General features: G+C 34.2%; 1 protein-coding gene across 2 annotated transcripts in view; it reads left to right on the top strand.

Moving 5' to 3' along the window:
- Positions 1-25937, top strand: part of GRID2 (glutamate ionotropic receptor delta type subunit 2) — a 1443376-nt gene that overhangs the window by 1083923 nt on the left and 333516 nt on the right. For both annotated transcript variants that reach the window (XM_042984179.1, XM_042984178.1), the window contains one exon: positions 22918-23115. In XM_042984179.1, coding sequence (XP_042840113.1) covers positions 22918-23115 — 198 coding nt within the window. The remainder of the gene's footprint in view (positions 1-22917; positions 23116-25937) is intronic.

Raw genomic sequence — 25937 nt, 5'->3', positions numbered from 1 at the left:
AATTATATTGTCTCATAAGAAAATTGTGTTTGATTCCAAGTTAGCTTTAAATACATTCTATATTAATAGATAACTTAAAAAAAAATGCCTTAGTAATAGCCCTGAAATTCATTGTCCTCATTTTTTTGCTGACGACATAGCCTTGTTTTTGCTACTGAAAGACCTTCATCATTTTGAACCCCCACAGAGATTTAAGCTTTCTTGAGGTCTCAGCTTGTCATCCTTCTGAGACTAGAGGCAAAGTTAGGGGCTGAGAGAGTAAGTGTGACAAGAGACCCCACTGGACAAGTACTCACAGCAGGCAGGTGGCAAGCTCCATAGCTCCTACAGCAATGTCTGAAGAGAGCTCCTTTGGAAGAGTTAATAAATAATGCAGTTTGGTTCAGGGCTTCAGTCAAAAATGGCATCTCTGGCTCGGGAAATTTCCAGTGGAGAAGTTCCACCTCCAAGTTGGCAGAGTGAGGAGTTCATGGACCCACTTCCTAGCAAACAGCCAAAGTTTCAAAAAATTAAGTAAGTAAACAAACAAACTAATAAATAAAGTCATTTAAAGTCTGGAAATTTTTCTAAGGGCATACAGAAAATAAAGTAACACTTATTCAAGAAAATCTAAAACTCAGTAAGAACAAGAGTCTGTGGCATCTGAACGTCATCCCACTCCTTCTTCTTCCACCTCACTCCCTGCCCTACTTAATTTGATGGAAGCTCCACTCCAAGCTGTTATCCCAAGAAGACAGGGTTCCCCTGCCCCTAAATTCCCAATCAAGAATTATTTTATCTGGAGGGACAGGCAGTTAGCATTTCTTGTACCTTCCATCTCCAATCTGAAGAGGCTAAATTCCTGGTGACAGTGGGCAACATTTTGGGGACTCTCTTTCTCCATGTAGCTCCCACCACCAGGATGCAGGTTTTGCTACAGGTATAGCAGGCCTGGAATACTGGGACCTTGATCTCTATCACTCCAGCTTGCTCCAAGGCCAGAGGTTCCAAGCCAACAAAGGGAAGTAGAGAAGACCAGAGGCTTCCAGCCAACCCAGTACTCAGGGTAGTGGCACAAAGAATTTGCTTAGGGAAGATAGAGTCCATAAGAAAAGAGAGCACCTAAGCATTCTCCAATTATTTGAAACAGTATAGGGAAATTAAGTCTAATGCTCTTAATTAAGAGCAACAAGCTAAGTTATAAGCCAACTAGTTCACCAGTGAAAACCAGGGAAAGAGATAGCTAAAAATAGACTTCCTGGAGTCAGAATGAATTTTAAAGTCTGACTTCAAAAATAAAATTTTGTTCAAAGAAATGAGCAATTTTTGACCCAGGACATTACTGAAAACAATAAAGCAATCAGCCAGTGATTCATAGAGCTTAATGACTATAATGAATATGACACAATATCTATATGGACACAAACATTCTCAAAAAAATGCTAGCAAACTAACTGAAGGCACATATAAAAAGTGGAATTTATCCTAGGAATGCAAGATTGGCTCAACTTTTGAAAATCAATGTAATATATAGCATTAATTTAAAAAAAAAAGAATAAATCCACAAAGTCATCTCAATAGATGTGGAAAAAGAATTTAATAAAATCAAAGACTATTTTATGATAAACACTCAATAATATGGTAATAGAAGAGAATTTCCTCAACTTGGGAAAGAACATCTATAAAAAAAATTCATCAGCTAGTGTCATATTACTGGTGAAAAACTAAAAGCTCCCTCTCCTAAGGTTAGTAAAAAGACAAGGATGTCAGTTATCACTATTCTTATTCAATATTGTTCTGGAAGTTTTAGCCAGCACAATTAGGCAAGGAAGTTAAATAAAAGGAATAATATTAGAAAAGAAAAAGTAAAACTTTCTCTATTTGTAGATGACATGATCTTACATATAGAAAACCCTAAAGCAAAGTGTGTACATACACACATACACATATGCACACTGTTAGAGTTAATAAATGAGTTCAAAAATTTTTTAGGGTACAGATCAGTGTACAAAAATCCATTGTATTTTTGTATGCTAGCAATGAAAAATATAAAAAGGAAATTAATAAAGCACTTCCATTTAAATATGTCAAAAACAATAAAATAAGAATAAACTTAACAAAATAACTGCAATTTTTGTCCATTGAATGCTTTGGAACATAGTTGAAAGAAATTAAAAAGTTCTAAATAAATGAAGAGATATTGTGTGGTCATAGATTAGAAGACTCATTATTGTTAAGATGGCAACACTCTCCAAATAGATTTATAGATTCAGTGAAATTCCTATCAAAATTCTAGCTCCTTTTTTTTTTTTTTTTTTGCCATAATTAACCAGCTGATTCTAAAATTCATGTGGAAATGCAACGGAACCGGTGTAAGCGGAAAAAGGCAACAAAAGAGAGTCGTGAAAAAGAACAAAGTTGGAAGACACACCTCTCAATTTCATAACTTACTAATAGTTATAATAATTAAGATAGCAACTTATTAGTTAAAGGTAGACATTTAGATCAGTGGAATAGAACTGAGAGACCAGAATTAACGCATATATCCATGGTTAATTGAATTTAAACAAGAGTGTCAAAACCGTTCAATGGGGAAAGAATAGTCTTTTCAAAAATCATGCAAATACAACTAGGTAGCCGCATGCAAAAGAATGAATTCATTCCCTACCTCAAACCATATATAAAAATTAACTCCAAATGGATCACATAGACTTAAATGTAAGAGCTAAATCTATATAACTGTTATAGGAAAACATAGGTGTAACTTTAGTAACTTTATTTTGGCAATAGATTCTTAGATATGGCATTCAAAGCACAAACAACAGGAAAGTAAAATGTTGGATTTCATCAAAATTAAAAACATATACTTCAAAGGGCAGAATCAAAAAAGGTGAAAAGACAACCCACAGCTTGATAGAAAAATGTTTGCAAATCATGTATCTAGTATACATAAACAATAAAGTTGGAATGGTTCAATATGAAGAAGAAAAATAAACCAATCAAAAATAGGCAAAGGATCTCAACAGACAGGTTTTCAAAGAATGTGTATACATTGTCAATAAGCACATTAAAAGATTCCCAAAACTATTTGCCCTTGTAGAAATGCAAATGAAAAATATAATGAGCTACCACTTCACACCCTCTAGGAAGGTTATACATCAAAAGGACAGGTATAGCAATTGTTGACAAGGTTGTGGAAAAATTGGAACCCTCATGCATTGCTGGTAAGAATATGAAATAGTGTAGCTGGTTCAGAAAGCAGTCTGGAAGTTTCTCAAATGGTTAAACACAGAGTTATTATATGATATTCCACTCTAGATATATGCCCCAGAGAAATGAAAACTTATGTACACACAAAAACTTGCACACAAATATTCATAGCTTTATGAATAAAGCAAAAAAAAAGGGGGGGAACAACTCAATGTCTATCAGCTGATGGATGGATAAATAAAAGCAGTATACCCATAAAATGGAATATTATTTGGCAATAAAATAAAATAAAGCATCAGTAACATGGTACATGGGTCAACCTTGAAAACTATGCTAAATGAAAGATTCCAGTTACAATAGATAACATATCATATGATTTCCTTTATGTGAAATGTCAAAAATAGGCAAATGTATAGGCATAGAAAATAAAATTAGTGATTGCCTAAGGCTGGAGAAAATTAGGGGGTTGGGATATAATGGCTAAGGGGAACTTGTAGTCGACTCTGGGTCTGGAGTTCTTTCTTGTCCATCAAGAAAGCGGGACGCAGAATTAAAAAAGCAAGAGATGGCTAATGTCCAGGAGAAGACAAGAGCCCTGATTAAGGGTCCTTGCTCCTCTTTTATTAGGATCAGAAGGCTTACAAACATGGTGATGGACGTGCACAAAGAGACAATGAAACTGTGAACATTAACTCCTGGGCATGAAGATCTGTGGGGTTAGGGGTTTGGGTTAATACAAACCAAAATCCTGGCACCAGGGCAGAAGGTTGTTTATGACAGACTTGAGACACCACCTCTGTTTACCTAAACTGGTCTAGGGGACAAGAAAGACAGAGTTTGCTACCTCAGGGTCAACAAGGCACCTGTGTTTTGCTAATTAGCTCTGCTCTGGGCAACTTTGCCCTGCAGCAGTCTATAGCCCTATTTACCTGTTTACCTAATTTGATCCTTCCTTTCTGTGAAAGCAGCTTTCTGCTATTGTACTAAGTTGGGGGTGTTTCTGCCCTGAATACCTAACCTTTTTTACCTCATATACCTTTATCCTGTACTGAGGCCTTTGCCCTTCCCTATCTATACTGGGTCCTTTGCCCTGCCTTGCCTATACCTATTTACCTAAACTTGTTTACCCAAACTTGGGTGTGAACGTCCCATGGCTTTCTAATTCTTTATGCCTTGTTAACCCATTGGTGCAAGCTCAGGGAATTCCTAAGTTTATTCCCCACAGGAACTGGAGTTCTTTGGGGAATAATGTTCTAAAACTGATTGTAGTGGTAGTAGCATGTCTGTGAATACATTGAAGCCACTGAATTGTGAACACTTTGAAGTGAATTATATCTATGTATATTATATCTCAATGAAGTAATTTAAAAAAAGAAAAGAAAAGAAACGTCTGGAACCGGATTATATTGAAATCCCCAGTTCTCCAAATCTCTGTGATTCTATTTCTTCATCTGTAAAATGGAAATAATATTATCTACCACAGAGAGCTGCTATGAAAATTAAAGGAATTAATGCATGCAAAGAACAAAGGACTTACAACAGCCTGGCATTAGGAAGTATATGTGTGTGTGTGTGTGTGTGTGTGTGTGTGTGTGTTAGTTCTTTTTAAGCACAGAGGGTTAAGGGAAAACATAAAAGAAGCATCCAACTCTAGCACAGTGGGAGAGGCTTAAAGAAAGGATGACCAAATTAATTTTGAAAGATGAGCAAGGATTATCAAGGCATAAGTAGAAGGGAAGGTGTATGCCACAATGTAAAGAGTATATGTAAAAGTATGCAGACATCAAGAATTTAAAGTATCCTAAAAGTAAATATGAATGTTTCCTGAAATAAGTGAAATTGAAATGCTGAAAATTCCAGCAGCCTGTGTGTAAATTATTTTTTTTAAGAGCCCCTTTGGAGACAAGTCAATTAGAAATTTGCTTGTGAAAATGAGGTTAGCATGATATAATTTAGATAAGGTGCATCAAGTTAAAGATACTATCATTACAATTTTGATCTAGCCTGCAGTTTAGATAAAATGGTTCTCATTTTTGTTATGGAAACAGTGTAATCAGTAAACATAGCTCCGTAATGTACACATATTTTGTTGTCTCTTCTGCTGATTGTACCCATCTTATGTGAGAGAAAAGGGAAGAATGTGATTTTTATAAACAGACACTTGAGGATTATATGCAAATGATGGCCTATGCACCTGATGTAATTTATAGTAACATGAATATGTGTTCACTTCAGTACTGACTGAATAAAATCATCATGAGAATTGATGCATGACAATGGCTTGACAATATCTTATTCTTTCTCATCACACCAATTTTTAAGATGATTGCTGTCATGCAGACATGTGTGAGTATCACTATTGCACTGAGAAACTATGTATGACCGGATGTTTTTCCTTTTGGAAGCTGAAACCTGAACTCTCGGACTTGTGCTTGCCTTGCCAGCACATCTACTGAACTCTCGGACTTAATAATGAATAAATATTTCAGAGATGTATTATATAATTTACTTCTGAAAAATAGATTTACTAGTTGTTTCCAGGTGTTTAGTAAGATATTGACAGTCATTTGCAAATTCAAAGATGTAGACCCAGTGGGTCTATATAACCTCCATAATTTCTGAAGTATTCTAAACAAAATTATATGAACTATATTATACTTCACTTTCAGAATTGGATTATACCACTGTATCTGAAAGAAGCTCAAATGTCAAGGTGACTTTGATGTTTTAAGTTATCTTTCACCAATTCAATGGTTTTAAGCATAGTTACAAGAACACGAGACCGGTCCTTAAATAGAATTCCTCAGAAATAAACATAAGTATAAAAATAAAAACTAGAGAGATGGTTCTGCTATAGAGTTTACTCTTTGGAGTTACAAAAAGGGATCTATTAATGACTTAATAATCATTAAAACTTATAGATAATGTTACCAGCTAACCCTTAGAACACAGTTACTAAAAATCTTATTCTTCATATTTTAATATCTCCTGCTTTCTTGGAACCCTCAAGATTATTATTTACATTTTCTTGATATGACCTAGACTTATAGCTAATTCAATAACTTCTTCAAGAGGCACCTGAGTGGCTCAGTTGCTTGAGCATCTGACTTCAGCTCAGATCATGATCTCATGGTTCGAGGGCTTGAGCCCTATGTCAGGCTCTGTGCTGACAGCTCAGAGCCTAGAGCCTCCTTTGGATTCTGTGTCTCCCTTTCTCTGCCCTCCTCTGCTAACCCTCTGCCTCTCTCAAAAATAAATAAACCTTAAAAAAATTTTTTTAAATAACTTCTTCAAGTTACCTATATGGTAAAAACTAAGCATTGAATTTGTGTTTGTCTGACTCCCTAACCACCCATGATAGAGGAACAAGTACTAGACTAAATTGTTCTTCTAAACAACTAGAAAACTGAGCAAAGAATGGAAAAACCTTCAAACATTGGTTAGCAGGTGAAAAAGGATTTTGATTACTAAGAGGTTAGAAACAACTAAGTGATCCCAATAATCACCCCAGATTTCTGGCTGGTGGCAATTTCCATACTAGAGGCACAGGAATAAATCCAAACCAGAGCTTGTCAGCCTCACTGAGTTTAGAAATTAGAGATATAAGTTTGGGAAGGCTGAGTTGGTTGGTAATTTAGGGACATGCTCTGGAATAGAGGGAGCCACTGAGGAGGTATTAATACTTGCAGAAATTCTGAGTCTTGGCTGAGTAATAGGTTGTAAATGCATATGGAGAAACTATAGAGCTGGGCAAAAAATGAGAGGAAGCAGATCAATTCCCATAACTCACATATGATGTAGAGACTTTAGAAAAAGATTTCATTTGGGGTGGGGGATCTTTTTCTACCAAGACTTTAAAAGGATATATGAAAAGCATGTGTTTATCTTTGAAATATGTAGCAATTAATAGATATTTAGGTGAGCAAAGTTAGATAGCTATAAAGTGGGATAGTCCTATGTATCGTGTTATATTGATGTCGTAAATGTTGCCCTGACCTCTCAAAAGGTCCAGCTTCTTATCAAGAAGATGAATATTTCATCTGCCATTTTTGAACTTTAATAGCATGTTGATGGTGCTGCTGTTTCATAGTTGACCTAAATTAGCCTTGGATAAACACATGAAAAAAAAATCACAGGAAGTTGTCTTTGCCTATGTTTTAGAACGCTTCCCAATCAGTAAGGAAAAGCAATTTTGAATTAAAATGTAATAATTAGATTTATGTTTACAAAGGAAATAAATTTTGAGAAAACCTAGCATGCTTCCCCAGTGCCTCTCAAAGAGCCATGGAGTTGGATGGCAGCCTTTCCAGTGAGGGGCTAGACTTTAAGTAGGATTAAGATTCTTTCAGGGACACAGGAACAGGTTTTGACCAATAGGGAACCATTTATCAAATCGGTATCCGTTGAACTAAATGGGACCCTAGGGTAGTCTGAAATGAAGAGATACCTCCAAAAAGCATTCAACATGGGAGTAGCTTACTCATCTGTCAGCTTCCAGAACACAACCAGCTATTCAAATTCAGCTCCCTCCAGGGAAGCAGGAGTCAGTCAAGGAGAGAACCACCATACTGCATCGAGGTCCCAGAAATGGAAAAATTGGTCAAGGAAAGGAAGGCAAATGCATACTCTTCCAGAATACACCCCTTGGGTTTTTTAATGATCGGTTGGAATACAAAGAGGTTTGGGTTTTAAGGTGTCATTTCACAGCATCTCCATGTAAACTGTGTACTAATTATTTTAACCTGGAAACAGAAAGGCAATCATGCTGGAAACAGAACTGTGATTCTTACATGTTTAAGATCTTTTAGCCAGAATTTCAGGTTCTCTGGGTGATGGAAGTTAGCATGAGAAAATGAACTTTATATTTTTTTAAGGGTTTTTTTTTCTTTGGTAGACATTATTTTATTTATTTTCATTTTATTTTTCTTCTCCTCTTTTTAAAAAAATTTTAACCATTGCTAGTGGCATGATATGTGAAATGGGAAAATGAAATGTTCAAACTAATTTTTTCCCACTGATTCTTATATAGAGTAATGTGTTCCACAGTTAAGTTAAAAATAACAAGCTGTATGTTGTTCTGAGCCACATATAATCTCCAAGACCATGGTCAATAAAGCACTCAAGAAAATGAAGATTTGAAGCAGAATGGTCTGAAGTCTATTGGGGAAGAAAGAAGAAACTGATTAGCATTTGAAAGCAAGGTCTTTTACTTTTTTAAAAGTCAAGGAAAATAAAAAAGTGATCACTCATCAAGAACAAAGAGTTTGAAAAATATCTCACCTTTGTTTTATTAGTCCTTTCAAATTTTAAGAATGACCTTTGGTTATCAACTCCAAGAACCAAGATGCATTTTAATACACATAGCGTTCCTTTTGGGAACACAAACCTAAGACGGTTTGTGGAATGCAAGAATAAATAGGACCAATGCTTATTTTTTGACATTCCTAAGTGACTTTTGCTCTATGAAGGATGTCATAGACAGGATAAGTGTTAGGGCTGGTTTAGGCTAAGTATTCTGATTTATTATACACTAAACTATAGCAATACAAAAAAAAAAGTTTTCTACATCTTTATATTTTCCAGTAAATTATCAGAATCTCCCTCTAATTCCTTAATATGTGTCTCCATAATTAATTCAACCCTGTAATTCATATCCACAACCCTGATAAGAGCTGGCACAGAGGTCATTTTTATGTCTTATTATTATTTTTAATAACATTTCAGGTAATCTTTTTCATATGCTTATTAATTTGTGAAACAGAATATTGTCTTTGTAGCTTTAAGTTCAGACTTCTCTACATTTTGTAAATCCCCATAGATTTGTTTCTTTCTTTTAAATATTAGCACCTTTCTGCTTTCTACTGTTACGTTTCTGCCCTCTATGCAGGAGATCTTTTCTTTTAAGCTTCCCACTGTGCTTCGTAATAAAATCAAAAGGAAAAGGTACATCCTTCAGAAAGCATTCAGCTCACTAGAAATAGAAAACCTGTCACCTTATTCTTAAAACCTTAGATCAGGCAGGCCAGTGGCAGAAATAGTGAGTACATTTTCTACAAAGGATATAGAATGGGCCTAGAGAAATTATTAAGTGCCTTGTTCTCTCCAGATCTCCTTTTAGGGAAGAGACCATCTTTGTTCAGGAAAAAAAGAAACAAAAAACAAAAAACAAAAAACTTGAAACTGATGGGAGAGAAACTTTTCCTCCACCCTCTTAGGTTCCAATGCTGGAGGGCCTGTGAATTAAGGGGCAGTAGGCAGATTAACAAGGAAAGGCAGATTTCCTTCAAAAAGCAAATTGAAGGCAGATTTCCTTCAAAAAGGAAAGAAGGGAAGGGTCTACTGTTTGTTTGTTTAATTCTAAAGGGAACGAAATGTCTGTCTCCTTCCTGGAATTTGCAAGAAACTCCCCTGGAGGAGGGTTAATGGCAGTTGAAGTTTCAGAAGGCTCTGCTTTAGTCAGATAAGGAAAGTTCAGATAAGATTTTAAATGTTTTCACTTTAAAATAATCTTTGTGCTAAAACTGTGATCCCATCAATATGCTGACTAAAGTTGAAGTGTGAATTCAGAAGAAGAGTGTGTAAATAACTCTACTTTAGAAATGAAAAGGAGTTTGAGACTATGGAGTGTGGAAAGAGAGAGGAAGAATGATTGGTTGAGAAACTGATGAGGTTTTGGGGTGATGGTGGGGTTCATGGGCTGATAGCCAAGAAAGAATTCTTGAAGACATCTTTGGTGCAAAAAGGTGACTTTATTAAAGCACAGGGACAGGTCCCATGGGCAGAAAGAGCTACGCTGGGGTTGTGAAGAATGGTTGCTGGAGACAAAGTCAAAAGGGAAGTTTCCAAAGAGATTTTCATATGCTAAAGACTCACAGATTACTGGAGGTTTAGCTATTGTGAAACTAAGGTTGTTTTTCCCTCTAGCAAAACATTAACATTAAGACAATAAAGGAGTTCCTGGACTTTAGGCTCTTGATGGGATTGCCTTTTTGTTGTAAACTCTTGGAGAGTCTTATCAGTTTAACCATTTGTGTGTTTTGTTTGTTTGTTTGTTTGTTTCTTTTTCCCTTTCCTGTTTTTGGGTACCCGGGAATGTCCAAGGAACATCATACATGCCCCACCCAGGCAGGGGGTAGGGAGGGAGGGCAGGAGTGGTGGACGGATTCCATGCTACCTTGTACTTTTCCCTAGCCTGCATTATGCTCCATCATCAATACCACCATGTATTAAAAGACTAAGTTGTTTTTCTTGTATCTGCTATGTGGTTTCTGAAACTCCTCCCCACCACCCCAAGCATGTGAACATACCAAATGCTGAAGACAGTCTAAATTAGTAGTGAAGAATGATGAGGTTTTGTAGTGATGGGGGGTTTCAGAGCTGACGGCCAAGAAAGAATTCTTAAAGATTTTTTGTGTGTGTGTGAAAAAAGGTGATTTCATTAAAGTACATGGACAGGAGTCATGGGCAGAAAGAGCTACACTGGGGTTGTGAAGAGTGACTGGTTATATACTATGGAGTAGGGGTAGGGAAAGGCAAAGGGGAGGCCTCCAGAAGGACTTTCATATGCTAAAAAGTTCTCCTAAGATAACTGAGGCCTTGATATTGTCAGCTAAATGTTTTGTCCTCTAGTAAGGCATTAGCATTAGGATGGTAGGGGCTTCCTAGAGAAATGTTATACTCTATATTTGCCTCAAGTATTTGTCAATAGACTGCAGGTTATAAAGAAATTTAATTTTACCTGCCATTTCCTTCTTGCCTTTGAGCATTACTATAGAGGGGAGGGTGATGTTGGGGCTCCAGAAAACCCAGTCTATAGCTTTCTGGAGATTAGGCTATTGATAAGATTGCCTTTTTTTTTTTTTTTTTTTTGTAATTTACTAAGATATTTTTAAAGTGATGGAGACTCATGTCCTACATGACTGTGGTCTCTATAGCTAACCATTTGTTTTCTTTCCTTTCCTTTGTCCTCAGGCAGCCAGGAGTGCCTGAGGAATATCACACACATCACACCTGGGTGGGGAAGTATGCTAGCTTCTATTTTGCCCTCAGCTTGCCTTATGCTCCCTCATCAAAGAATACAGTCTTTAGTATCAGACAACACTGGATTCAAATTTCAATCTTTCTCATGAGCTTGTGAGGTCAGGAACATTACTTATCTACTCTGTTCTCCAAGTTTCAGTTCTCCCATTTGTAATATGACAATAACAATACCGGAGTATTCCAAGGACTAAGTGAGATGATGAATATAAAGTGAAAAGGATATCACAGGCCTCATGCAAGCTTTTTATTATTGTTGTTGTTTTTTATTTGCTTCTTCCCTTAGCCTGAAATATGCTTTGGGTTAACAAAAAAAAATGCTTGGGCTCTGAACTTCCTTTATTCTACTAATTCTTTCTCATGTGTCTCAGACTAGTTCTGTCTCCACTCCATTTTTCATTCTCCAGCCACTAGGCTTCTATTTTGACTTCTCCAAAGAAACTACTTTCCAAAAATCATCATGATCTCCTACTTGACAAATGATGGACGTTTTCACATTTTATCTCTCTGTACCCATTACCTACATTAGAATCCATTGCCAACTTACTCCTTGAAACCCTGTCCTCTCTTGAGTCCTCTAGCAGTGTCTTTCCTGATTCTCTTCTGACCTCTCTATTCCTTCTATCTCCTTTGCTGAAGTCTCTTTTTCCAAAATTCCATTTCTGAATGTTTCTATACTTTCCCCCTTAATGACTTCATTTACTTTCTTCTTTTTTCTTTTAATTTTTTAAATGTTTATTTAGTTTTTGAATGAGAGAGAGACAGAGTGCAAGCAGGGGAGGGAAAAGAGAGAGGGAAAAACAGAATCTGAAGCAGGCTTCAGGCTGTAAGCTGTCAGCACAGAGCCCGATGCAGGGCTCGAACTCACAAACTGCGAGATCATGACCTGAGCTGAAGTCTGATGCTTAATCAACTGAGCCATCTAGGCTCTCCTTTATTTTTGAAAATTATAAACAAATTTTTATTCCCAACCCTGGCCTCTCCCTCATACTTTAGACTGATTCATCAAACAAATGTTAAAATAAGTATTATATATTCAATGATAAGTTAGAAAATGTGGAAAACAAAAATTAATAGCAAAATCATTCATAATTCCCCCATCAAAAACTTAACTAAATATTTTAGCGTTTTTTCACTTATGAGCTAAACAAAACTAAGTTACTTTACCCATAATAATGGAGATAATTATGATTCTAAACTCAGAGGACTATTGGGCATAAATATACAAATAGCACTTGAAAAGTGCCCAGCATATAATAAGTCGTATACAGGTGTCTTCAGCTATTATTATTACTTATCATTATTTTTCAAACCACACACCGCTATGGACTGAAAATTCATATGTTGAAACCAATCCCCCATGTGATGGTATTTTTAGCTGAGGCCTTTGAGAGTAAGCTGGTCATGAGAGTGGAGCCCTCATAAGAAGAGACACAATAATGATCTCTCTGGTCTCTGCCAAGTGACATGGGGCAGCCAAGCCCCTCATTAGACATTGGATCTATTAGCACCTTGATCTTGGACTTCCTAGCCTCCAGAACTATGTGAAATAAGTATTTTTTAAGCCACTTGGTTCATGGTAATTTTTTATAATAACCTTAACTAAGACACACACATTCATGGATAGTTTGTGCATTTTCTTCCTATTTAGCAATATATGAATGAATATTTTTAATGTAAAGAAATAGCTTTTGTACAGCAGATGTGATCAATAGTTGTTTTTTTGTTTTTTGTTTTTTGTTTTTTGTTTTTTTTTTCCCCAGCTACCTGATGAATTATCTTTACATTTGCTTCAAACTTCCATTAACTTACCCAGGCTTGTATATAATTTCCAACATGTCAGCTGAAACTCAACATTTTTATTTCTCATTCACTGAAATGTATTGAATGCACATTAAAACAATGTTCTTAAAGTGATATCTTTAATCTATCTAAAACACTAACAAAAACAAACCAATCCCAAACTTAAAAATGTTATTCTTGGTTTAAGAAAATGACCTGTGGCCCAAGTCTGAGCAGATGGCACAGTACCAGGGCACTGAGACACTGGGGTTGATGACTGAATGTGCTGTGTAGTAGTTGATCATACAGATACACTTACAAAAAAAAAAATCCATACTTTTTGAGCATTTAGTTTGTTTTCAAGCTCTCACTGGAGAAGTTTCAATGAACATTCTTTTAGATACATTCTAGTGTGTATTTATGATTACCCTCTTAGATGTAAAATTACCAGAAGAAATAATATAAAAATATGAAGGCATTTGCCTTCCTACTGTGAATTTGTTTGCTTGAAAAGCTGTTGCAATTTTCACTCACATAAGTGGTGTATAAGAAAGACTGTTTCTTCACATGCTTGTTGATAAACATTAACATTCTTTTTCATCTTTGTCAGTCTGATGAGCAATAAATAAAATAATTCAACTTATTTTAATTTGTATTTTTCAAAGGTGTGTTAAGAGAACAAAAATAAATAATTCATCCTCAGTGTTTGCTATTGGACTTTGTCCCTTTAAAATTTAATCTTTAAAGATTATGATGATTTTAACATTTGCAATTTCTTCCAATAAATATAATTTCCCTTTTAGCTGATTATATGAGTCACAATTATGCAGAAAAAAAAGAAAACACATATTTTAATTCTTCTATTAAATTTGAATGTGTATTAATTTTGTATTCAGTGTTGTAGGTTTTTACAAAATACTCTCTTTGGTTGGATGTTAGTTTATTGACTAAGTTTATTGACTAAGTTTATTGAAAGTTATAATTCCTTTAATAGAATTTGACACATACCCCAAATAAAAAACATTCATGGAGAGTCTCAGAAGTCCATACTCTTCTGAAGCCTGATGCCCCCATGAAGTATGGCATAGCTTTATAACACTGATGCCTGATGCCCCCTAGGAAGTATGGCATAGCTTTATAACACTCACTTCTCACTAAGTATCACATCTAGTATTTCAATGAATCCCATCAGCTCTACTTTTATGAGTTACCAGCAATCCAATTTCTTCTTATCAAATCCATTTTCCTACCAAGTTATGATCAGCTCACTTCTAGTTTACTGCAAAGGACTTGTAATTGATCTCCTAGCTTCTGTCCTGTTCCTTCCAATCTATTGTCAATAGTAACTGTCAAGTGTCTAGTAAAGTGTTAAACATATTAGATCATGTCCCTCCTCTGTTCAGAGCCTATTTGGCTGTCCATCTCCATGGAAGTAACAGCTAAAGTCATTACAAGTTTAAAGGTCCTGTTTAAGCTCCACCTGACACATACCCATTACTGCTCAGACATATCCTATTTGATTCTAGTCCCGTAGGTTTCTGCCACATTAGTGTCCCTCCATCTCTCAAACATGTCAGAGAAACTCCTGCCTGACACCTTTGCACTTAGTCTATTTTCAGTCTGGTGCTCTTTCTACAGAGGCTTTTCCTAATTGAAGGCACTGCCTTTTCTCACATGCTCTTTGTTCTCATTATTTGTTTAATTTTTCCCTGCAGCACTTACCATCGTCTGACATGACATATATATTACTTATTTTTTGTCTTCTGTCCCTCCCATTGTAATGTAGGTCCAGAAGGGTAGAGATGTCTGTTTATTGTTTGCTTTATTCACTGTCATATTCCTAACATGTGCCCGGCATTAACACTCTTTTGAATGACTAAAAAAAAAAAGAAAAAAAAATCTGAATTTCTGCTATTTTCCTGTAAGGAATATTACTTTGGATAGAAATACCATTAGTCATAAACATTCCAAGTTTAATTTTATATGACTTTCACTGTGTTCTGATATTTAATTAGTTTGTATTTATTAAATGTTTTTATATCCTGATGGAAATAAAATCTTATCATCAGGTTCTGCTGACATTTATTAACATTACTGTTCTTTGCAATATTTTGACATGAACACGATATATCAACCAGAAAGCTTATAAATATCATCATCGTTCTGAAGTCAAATGTTACCAAGTTCTTTAGTTTAATATTTTGTAGACGTCTTACATTTGGTGTAGCCACCTGTAACTTGCAACTGCAGTATGCTATGTCTCAAAACATGTTCTGGATACTTTTTCTTGGGATAACTGCACTTATGAAGTACTGTGTACCTAGTAAACTTTTAACAATATCTATAGAATAGAATTGACTCTCCCATGTGGCTGTGCACTTAGATTCACTTAGGTGTTAAATTTAGCAAAAATAATGAGGACTTGGACCAAGCAAACAAACAAAAAATATGATTCAGCAGTCATATTCAGAGAGCGAACTGAGAGTCTGGTATTTCTAAGCTTATATATGATAATCACATGGTCCATAAAATCTTAGTCTCCTAAAATGTATTTTCAAGTGCGTGCTAGGGAAAATCAATAAATGAGAACTAATGTACTTAGGATTGTTGTGATTGCCTATTGTCCTTGGTAACCTTGTATTCCCAGTTACAACATCCTATATTTCTTTCAGAGACTCATGAAAACAAAATGAACATTTTTTTGTTGTTGTTTTGCCACTCTCTAGTTAGCCTATAAGTCACTAAGATGTAACCATTTCATGATTTGAAAGCAGTGTATAAAATCAAATATTTTATTTTTAAAATGAATTATTTCGCATACTGATAGCTTTATGTTCAATTCAAAGTATTTTTTTTTCATTTAAATAACTGCCTACAAAATAGGAGTCAGAAATAATATGTAAGATATGGTTTTAGGAAGATAGAAGGGCTTTAAAATTTACTTTTATGATTTATAACTTGAACGCTGTGTGGTAAAAATACTTAAACAAGGAGTTTGAAAGATACGCTTAGTGCAGTATTTTCTAAATATTTGCTCTTCCATAAAATCCTTTTGCAAAAGCCCCTTTTAAAACATTTTCGTTGCATATCCCTGTGACCTGCTTTTCTTCTCTCCAAGCAACTCAGACATTCTTTTCCTTACATCGCCTAGACTGTTTATTACTCTGCAGATATTCAACATGTTTGTTTTACTATCCTGATATCTTAATATGTTTTTAATAACAAATTTCATACCATTAGCCTTTTTAACTTATAGAGTTTCAAATATTCATAAAAAATAATAATTTGTGGGCACCTGGGTGGCTCAGACCGCTAAGCATCCAACTCTTGCTACAGACTCAGGTCATGATCTCACGGTTCATGAGGTCCAGCACTTCATTGGGCTCTGAGCTGACAGCACAGAGCCTGCTTGAGATTCTCTCTCCCTCTCTCTCTCTCAAAATAAATAAATAAACTTTTAAAAAAATAATGATTTTTTTTCCCAAGGAGAATGGTGGTCATTAGTTTTGTATCCCTAAGCAAAATACAAGTTCACACTGTGCATAAAGACAACTCTTGTTTGCTTCAGCCAGGAGCATATTTTATGAGGGGAAAAAATTTAAACAGGCCATTAAGAAATGTTCTAATTCTATTTTTAATGTTTTTGAGCTATGCCTGTGAGCAGAATTACAAGGAATTTTCAGCAACTCAATCCTAGTTTCTCCATCCCGGCGTTCTGTGAAGCTGTGTGTACCAAAACCTCTAAACAGCTCTCAGTAAAGCCTTGGCAATAGAGCTTGTCACTTGTACCTATCAGAAATGTCAGATGCTTTTTGCCAACTCTATCACTAGCAAACAATATTGCATAGTTATTAAAATACGGGAATTAGCTACAAAATCTGCAAGTGGCAAACAGTGTTGTAAATCAACTAAGCAATTAGCATGAGATTTTTTAAGTGACTGAATACAAATTCAGAATTATGAAGTTATTATCTAATAACCCAACAAGTGATGTGAATAAATCCTTGCTAATATGGAAATTATCAAACCAATGAAATACTCTTTTCTACAAGCAGGTCTATGGGTCCTCATGCTAATGCAGTTAGATTGATAAACTACAGGCATTCTGTGAAAGCTTTGTTTATTCCAATTGCTGAGGATTCTGCTTAGAGAATCTGTCATCCAAATGATCAGCAAATCGAAATCTGCAATTTGTTTTCATTTAATAGACAGACAGGTTTTCACCAGCTTAAACTCAGTTCTATTAATACTCTTTGAAACTAATTGCTGGAAAATGAATTTTAAAGGCAGGCTTTTTATAATTTCTTCCCCCTCCCAACCTGCACTCCCCATCTGTATAATAGAAGACTCGAGGCCATCTGTATACACTTTGGAAATATATGTTAAATAGGCACAGGCTATAATCTCCTGTCATTCATCTGCATTGTTGCAAAGGACCCCTGGACCTTGCTTCTGCCACAATTCATCCTATACTCTGTTCTCAAAATTACTTTATGATTATGCTATTTCCCTTCCACAAAGCTCCAGTTCCTTGCCAAATAAAAGGCAGAAACCTGAATATGGCTTCAATGCCCTCCATTATCTGGTCTCACTTACCATACTTTTATTTTTGTTTATATGCAATGTAACACTCATACAGAAAAAAAAGCTCAAATCATTATTTAATGAATAATTAAGTAACAACCAGCAACCACTGTCTAGAACAAAAAATAGAATGTTCTCATTACTACAGGAGCCATCTTTCCTTGTGCATCTTTCTGATTATATCTTCCCCAACATCTCAGAGCTAACCACCCAAAGGTGATCACCTCCTTGGTTTTCTTCAGAGTATCTCCACCTGGGTGTGGATCCTTAAATATATAGTTAACTTTACCTTTTTATGGATGTTATAAAAATGGAATCAGACTGTTTTCTTCCAGTATTGTTTTTTTCACCCAATATTATTCTTTTAAAAGTCTGTTCATGTTACTGTGTTTCTTAAATTTTAAGCTGTTTAGTATTACATTGCATCCATATACCAAACTATATTTATCTTTTCCATATTGATGAACATTTGGATTTTTATTATTTCCAGATTTGGGCTATTACAAACAATGCTGCTATAAGCATTCTTGGGTATATATTTTGGTACCCAAAATTCTCTAAGTGTTCATACCCAAGAATTGAAATTGTTAGAACACTGCTGTACATGTCTTCATGGCTAGATAAATATTTCTGTAACATTCAAAAACAGGCAAAAGTAATTTGCCTATAAACATCTCCATTCTCTACCAAGCATGTCAAGATGTTTTCTAAAGTGTTGAACCAGGGCACCTGGGTGGCTCAATCAGTTAAGAGGCTGACTCTTGATTTCAGCTCAGGTCATGATCTTGCAGTTTGTGAGTTCAAGCCCCTCATTGGGCTCTGTGCTGACAGTGCAGAGCCTGCTTGGGATTCTCTTTCTCCCCCTCTCTGTCTGCCCCTCCCCTGCTTGTGCTCTTTCTTTCTCTCTCTCAAAATAAATAAATAAACTTTAAAAATTTAAAAATAAAGTGTTGAACCAATTTAAACATCCAGAAATAGTGAATGATAGCTCCTGTTTCTTCGTATCCTTAGCAGTATTTGGGATCATCAGACTACCTGTCTTTCTGCTTCTCATCTCTTTACTCTTGCTTTGGGATTTTCTAGTTGTTTATTCCTTTGCACCATGGGCATTTATTCTGAGCTATTACAGGTCACTAATTCTCTCTTTATCTGTTTCTAATCTGCTCATTAACTCAGTCATTAAATTCTTTGGATATTGTCTTTACCAATTCTTAAATTTCTCTTTAGTTCTTTCCAATTGTGTAATGACACTTCATATGGTTTCCAATTTCCTATCAATTTGCCCTATATTTCCTTAAACACAGTAACATAATTTTTACAGTATGCATCTGAAAATTTCAGTATCTGAGTCCTTGAATGATCTATTTCTGTTGTATACTATTTCTGCCAGTTCTATATATGAAATAGAATTTCATTTTACATGATATTTTTGACTTCTGTTTTGAATATTGTATTCAAGCAATTACTTGAAGGAATAATGTAAGACCAAAAATGATGATACTTCCTCTAGAGTGTATTGTGTTTTGGTTTTTTTTTTTTCTCTGTCAAGCATCTGGAGTCTCTCCCAGTCTCACACCAGTTTAAATTTCATTAAAATGTGAGACAAATTGTGGAGATCTACATTTTAATCTGTAGGTTGAAAATTTTGAACTCCAAAGATACAAAGTTGAAGTAAAATGATTTATGATGAATTTCTGTTCTGTAACCTACTGTGTGATCTTGAGACATTTTTCCTAATTTTTCTTATCTGTTAAAATAGTGTGTAAATGTTAACTCCCAAAATGGTGATTTAGTGACCTTTTTTTTTATATATAGTTTCCATTGTGTTTCTCTGGTGCTTTGTGTGTACTAGTTATGATGTGTGTTGATTTTGTTTTGTTTTGTTTTGGTTTGAGTATGTGGCTTTTCCAATATTAAGTTATGAGTATTTTGAAAGTGGTGCTCATGACTTTTTACAATATTGACTATAGTGAGTACTATACTCACTATATTGAGTGTAGTACCTTGATGCTATAGCCACTCAATTCATGTTAAATAGATAAGTCAGTGAATGAATAAATATTGGAAATAGGTGCATAGATAAAAGAAATTCAGCCAGGATCAGTATTCTATTAGATTTCTATATCCGAGATCAGTATTTCTATTATATAGCCTAGACTTTCAATCTAATTTCTGTTGCTATGTTTACCTGTCCACTTTATTGACTGATTGTCCTCATAAAGCACAACTGGTCTGAGGTAGGATTTATAAATAATGATCTGAATCTGTAAAAGAGCTTAAAAACAAAGCTTGAAAACATCTATCTAGTAGAGAAGTGATAGGATGTAATAAAGGTTTATTTCAGTCATAAAATGTAAAAAGCATGTCCATTAATAATTCATCAACCTTCTTTAAAAGAGCCCTTAGTAAAACCATTTTTACTCTATACCTTTAATCAATTCTAGCTGATTTTGCCAGTATCAGACTTTGGCAATAAAACTCTGAAAGGATCCATCTGCCTCGGGATTCACTTTCAATATTGAAATTAAAAATAATTTTGAGAGGAAAATTTAGCATATTAAGGAAATATAATTTAGTGTTTTAAACAATTTCTCTAAAGAGAGAGGAGTAAAAAAGAAAAAAAAAGGCAGCAAAATTTCATATCAAAGCATACATCAGAATAATATTTGTGCCACACAGATCATTTAGTTTTACAATATATTTAATTAATATTCTTAATTGTTTAACTATCACCTTGAGGAGGATATTCAGCTTTCTGGTAACTAAATTGCCGTTAAACTTTAGAAATATATTGGATTGTGAGGTCCATGGATAAATAGAGAATACATATGGTCTAAAATTATTGATAGAGGAATCAGTCAAGTAAGATCTTTTATGAACCATCTTTCCTTTTGTTTGTCAATGGATAGGTGTTTAAAATATAGACTAATTCTAATTCTAGAATTCTAGAATTTCCTAAGCTTATCTGCATTCTTCTGAATATAATCTTCCTTTTTTTTTTTTTTTTGCATTTATTTAATTCGTTCTGATCCTGACTTCATGGCCTACTTCAGACTCTTTGCACACTGCATAGTCATTGGCTATGTTTATATTTTGTCCATACAACTGAATGGACAGTAGCAAATTCTGTCAGTTATCTGAAAGATTAGTATACATTTTAAAATGTAGAAATATTTAGATCATCAAGATGTTCTGTATTTTACATATAATTTGAAAGGATTGATTGCTTACCTTTTTCTCATTTGATATCATTTAGATTAAACAAATCAGTATTATTAGAAATTATTATTCATTCTCAAAACCTCTCTTCTACTGATCTATCAATTTGTCAATGTTCATTAGCATCAAGTACTTCTCTAATGGAAAAACAATCAGGAGCTTACTAATTAAAAAAAAAAATTGAAATTTCTTTTTTCTCACATTCTGGAGTCCTAGAGAGTTAGAGTCTGGTATTGCGTTTCACATGTGAAGAACATAGACTTCTGCCTTGTTTCTCTACTAGGTGTGCTGTAAACAGTTATCAGAGCCCTAGTCATTATGTGTTCATTCCAGCTGGGAAGAACAATGTACAAAGTATCTGCTTACATTGCATTGGCCAGAATTAGTCACATGGTCTCACCTTGCCTAAAAGAACTGTGGATTGTCTTTAGTCTCAGGTGCTAAAAATAAAAATACATAAATACATAAATATATGGATACACACACACACACATATGCATATACATGTACATAATTAGTGAGAAAGAGAACAGCTCCTGGAGAACAAATAGCAGTCACCTCCTTTACTTATTTACTGATTTATTTTAGTCTAAGGTAAGATAAAAACAGTTGACCAAGACCAAATTTTTTTAAAAAGAGAAAACTTCAGTAATTTAGAAAACCACGATTTAAAAAACATTGCAAATACAACAATATCAACACAGTTGTAGGTGAGCATTGAACTTTGAACTGATTCTCTGGGTATCCAAAGTGAAATAGGATACCAAAAGAATTAGATACCTTGTTTTAATTATTTAGAAAAGGGTATTACTGAAGCAAAATGAAGCTCTCTTGGCTCTAAACAATCCAAAAATTAATATCATGGTAATTTTTAGAGGAAAACTGAATGTTATGGTGGACAAATTCCTATAATAGATGTAGTGACTCTATAAGCACTTACTTAGTGTCTTTGACTGAAAGCCAAAGTAAATGTATTATTGTACATCTCAATGAAGTCTCATCTGCGAGTCCCTAAGGAAGGATGATCCAAGGATAAAATCTTTAGGTTTTCTGGCTTAGACCCAGGATAGATAGATTTTAACCTGCCAGGAGGGCTAGATATATATCTATCTATGTATATAGGTACATATAGATATAGATAGATATAGATATAGATGATATAGATATAGATATAGATATAGATATAGATATAGATATAGATATAGATATAGATATAGATATAGATAGATATAGACATAGACATAGACATAGACATAGACATAGACATAGACATAGACATAGACATAGATATAGATGTATGGATGGTTATCTGTAAATATTACTGTTCTAAAAGGTTTTTGAACAAGTTTAGGAAATTAAGGAGTAAGTTATCTGATTTTCTATAGTCTGCCAGCATGTTTCAAAACAACTGAGTTCTCTTAACACCAGGTGTTCTGAAAAGTGAAAGGAGTCTATTTGTTAAATGTAAGAGGACACAAACACAGAATGATAAAAGAGGTAGAAGCAGAAACCAATTTGCTAAATTTGCTAAATTACACAATTTACCAAAAACTTAGGTGAATTTCTCATAGCAATAGTAGAGAAGCTATTTTTGCAATGAAATGTGTTTGTACTTCAAAATTACTTATCAAGAAACTCCCAGTAAATGTTATGTTATAAATTTTAGTTAAATTATATGTTCTTAGAATTTTTTGTTCTTTTCAGAGAGTTTATGTAGATTATATCTGTTAAAATATTATTTAACATATTTTTGGCATATATAGATAATAAATGCTTCAGGATACAATAAACTTAGAGTTTCTTGAACCTTACATTGGTCTTAAGATGGCAAGAAAAATGAATTCATAGCCCCTGAAGTTTTAGAGTTACTTTCATCTAATTTTTATACGGTAGTAATTAAATGAGAGATGAAAAGAAATTCAGTGATAAAACATTGTTCAATAGTGTGATACATTAATAACACATAAGTTATATTGCTAAGTTAATTCTCTCAAAGTTCAAAGGCAATTTTTAAGCTGTTTCTAAGCAAAACTCTTTGAAGACTTAATTTTTGCTTTTAGGGAGCACTATAGATTGACATCAAGGATTTCTCTTATTTCCATGTAGGAAGAACCTTTTGTAATGGTCTCTGAAAATGTCTTGGGTAAGCCGAAGAAATACCAGGGCTTCTCCATTGATGTTTTGGATGCCTTATCTAACTACCTGGGTTTTAACTATGAAATTTATGTTGCACCGGATCACAAGTATGGAAGCCCACAAGAAGATGGGACATGGAATGGCTTGGTAGGAGAACTGGTCTTTAAGGTAAGCATTTATCTCTCTATTATCTATCTATCTCCTATCTAAAGATTGAACTATAACTTTTAGAAGCTAATTTCATGTAAAATAAGTGCAAGGCAAAACATTAAGTGGTGATGTTGAACGCAAAAGTCAGCAAAAGTTTCAGCCAGTACTATTTTCTGAACTTTGTGTAAAGAAAAATTGATGACAAAATAAAGCTAATTTTTAAAGTGTTTCTTATAATAGAAAAGTATCTAGAACAAGGCTTCACCTTTGCCAAACTTGCACTCTAAACATTTGTATGTATCCTTACTGATATATTTATCCTTGTTCTTTTATTTTTCAAAGAGGTACTTAAATTTCTCTATTTGCTTATCTCTATTTCTGTCAGTTTTTGCTTCATTTTTTTGAATCTCTGTTATTAGGTGCACACATGTTTGTAATTATTATATCTTCTTGACAAATTTTTGAATAGTTGGGTTCAGGTTTATTATTCACTAGTTGATTTATATATGTCTCATTTTCCTCTCTGTTCTTTCTTTTTTTGCCCCTCCTTGGGTTAATTGAATATTTTTTTGTATTTGACTTAGTTTCCTCTTTTGACTTTGTACTATATCTCTTTGTATTTCTGTTTTTGTGGTTAGTATAGAGATTATAATATGCATTCTTAACTTACCACATTCTATCTAGTTTAATATCATTCACATTTTTAAAAAGGTATAAACTTGTAGCAATATAATTTCATTTATACCACCCTATCTTTTATGCTATTGTGGTCATAATAGCTACTGTGGTCAGAACTCCACAGTGAAATGTAATATTTTTTTATTAAACAATCAGTTGTCTTATATAGATATAAAGAGAAAAAAGTTTTCTGGTATTTAACTACTTATCCACTATTTCTAAGGTTCTTTATTTATTTCTACTTATCTGAGCTCCTATCTGAAATCATTTACTTCGGAAGAACTTCCTTTGGAATGTCTTGAAGTTCAGTCCAAGTGGCTCTCAACTTTTTTAACCTTAAAATGTCTTTATTGCCCTCAGTTTTGAATGATACTCATATATACAAAACTCTGAGTTGACAATTTTTCTTAATTTTCATCATTTTAAAGATGTCTTCCTATAATCTTTTGTCATATGCTGTTTCTGATGAGAAGTTAGACATCATTTGTACTTTTGTTCCTTTTTTTAGTGTGGGGTGGCTTTTTTTTTACAATTTTTTTTTTCATTTTTGATGTTTTGATGTTTAACTATGATATGCCTAGATGTGGTTTTCTTTGTATGTATTCTCCTAAGGATTCACTAAACTCCAGGATATGTTTCACAAAATCTAATAAATGTTGGCAATTATTTCTATAATTATTTTTTCTACCCTTTTCCCTTTCTTCACTCTCCTTTTAAGGCTCAGAAAATATTCGAGTTAGACTTCTTAATATTGTCTCTAGGTCACTGAAATCTTATTTAATTTCTTAAAATATTTTTACTCTCTGACTTTTACATTTTTACTCTCTGACTTTTACATTGTTTTGATCTGCTTTCAAGTTGACTGATTCTTTCTTCTACAATCTCCAATTTCTGCTAAGTCCATGTAATAAGTTTATTTTAGATAGCTTATTTTTCAGTTCTAGAATTTCAGGTTTTAAAAAATAATTTCCATTTCTCTTCTGAAATTCCACACCTTTTTATCATTCTGATCATCTTGTAAGTCCTTCATCATGTTCACAATAGCTGCTTTAACGTCCTTGTCTGCTACAATTTCAACATCTTTTCCATCTCCAGATAGGTCTGTGTTGACCGCTTTTGCTGTTAACTACATTTTTCTAGTTCTCCACATTTTTGTTTTCTCACATTTGATTGGGTACTGAGCATTGTGGTTGATACATTATTAAGACTTGAGATTATGTCTCTGAGGTTGCATGCTCTGAAGAGGATTGACTTTGTTTTATTAGGCAATTATTGGTTTCCCCTGAACTTGTTGAGGTTTGGTTTTACATGCTGTTAAGTCAGGTCTTTTTTATATTAGTTTTTAGGGAAAATCCATTGGTTTTAGCAATCCTTCTATTCCTAAGCATAGCCTTCTGGAGTTTTTACGAAAACTCTGTGGCTCTCATCAAATCCTTGTGACTTAGAGGGACTCAAAATTTAATCTCTACCGTCCTTGCCGTAGGCAGTAATTATAATCTTTTGTTCCTTTAGTCTTCTGGTTGTTAATTTCTGCTGATTTTTTAAAAAGTCATTCTCCTACATGTGCAGTTTAAGAGTCAGCCGAAGACTTGAGAGAGGCTTACTCACAAGTTTTTGGCCCATTCTTCCATGGGTCTCTCCTCTCTGTGATTTCTGTTTTAATTTCTGGCCATTCTGGCTACATCAAACTCCATCTTCTGACATATGATGTTTATAGGGCTCTGACTTTCTGTTTGTGCTCTAGTTACCCCTTATCACCTAAACTGAGGTGGGTCTTGAATGAATAAGCCATATGAAAATGGTTCTCTCCTAATGTAGTTAGCATTTTTCAGGGGTCAGATACCCTTCAGTTTCTTCCTGCTTTTGGTTGATCTCCAGTCCTTTCAACTAGTGTGTTTTTTAAATTTGATACAGAATTTATCATTGTTATTCTTTGTTGGGTTAATCCAGGAAAACTATCTCATCATTGCCAGAACTGGAATTATTTCTGAAATACATTAAAGTATTCAGAAAGCTAAAGGAACTGAATAAGTTGTTCCCAAGAAATGGGAAAGAGAAAAAATAAAAGGTTTTGAAGACAGTGGTAGGAAAAATAATAAAGCTGTTTTTATAGCCATTAAAACCTTACTGAGTTTGGTTTATTTATTAAACGAATTACACAT

This window comes from Panthera tigris, chromosome B1 (assembly GCF_018350195.1).
Source record: "Panthera tigris isolate Pti1 chromosome B1, P.tigris_Pti1_mat1.1, whole genome shotgun sequence".
Classification (NCBI taxonomy): Eukaryota; Metazoa; Chordata; class Mammalia; order Carnivora; family Felidae; genus Panthera; species Panthera tigris.
The sequence above is the reverse complement of the archived record's forward strand: the minus strand, read 5'-3'. Positions and strand labels throughout refer to the sequence as shown.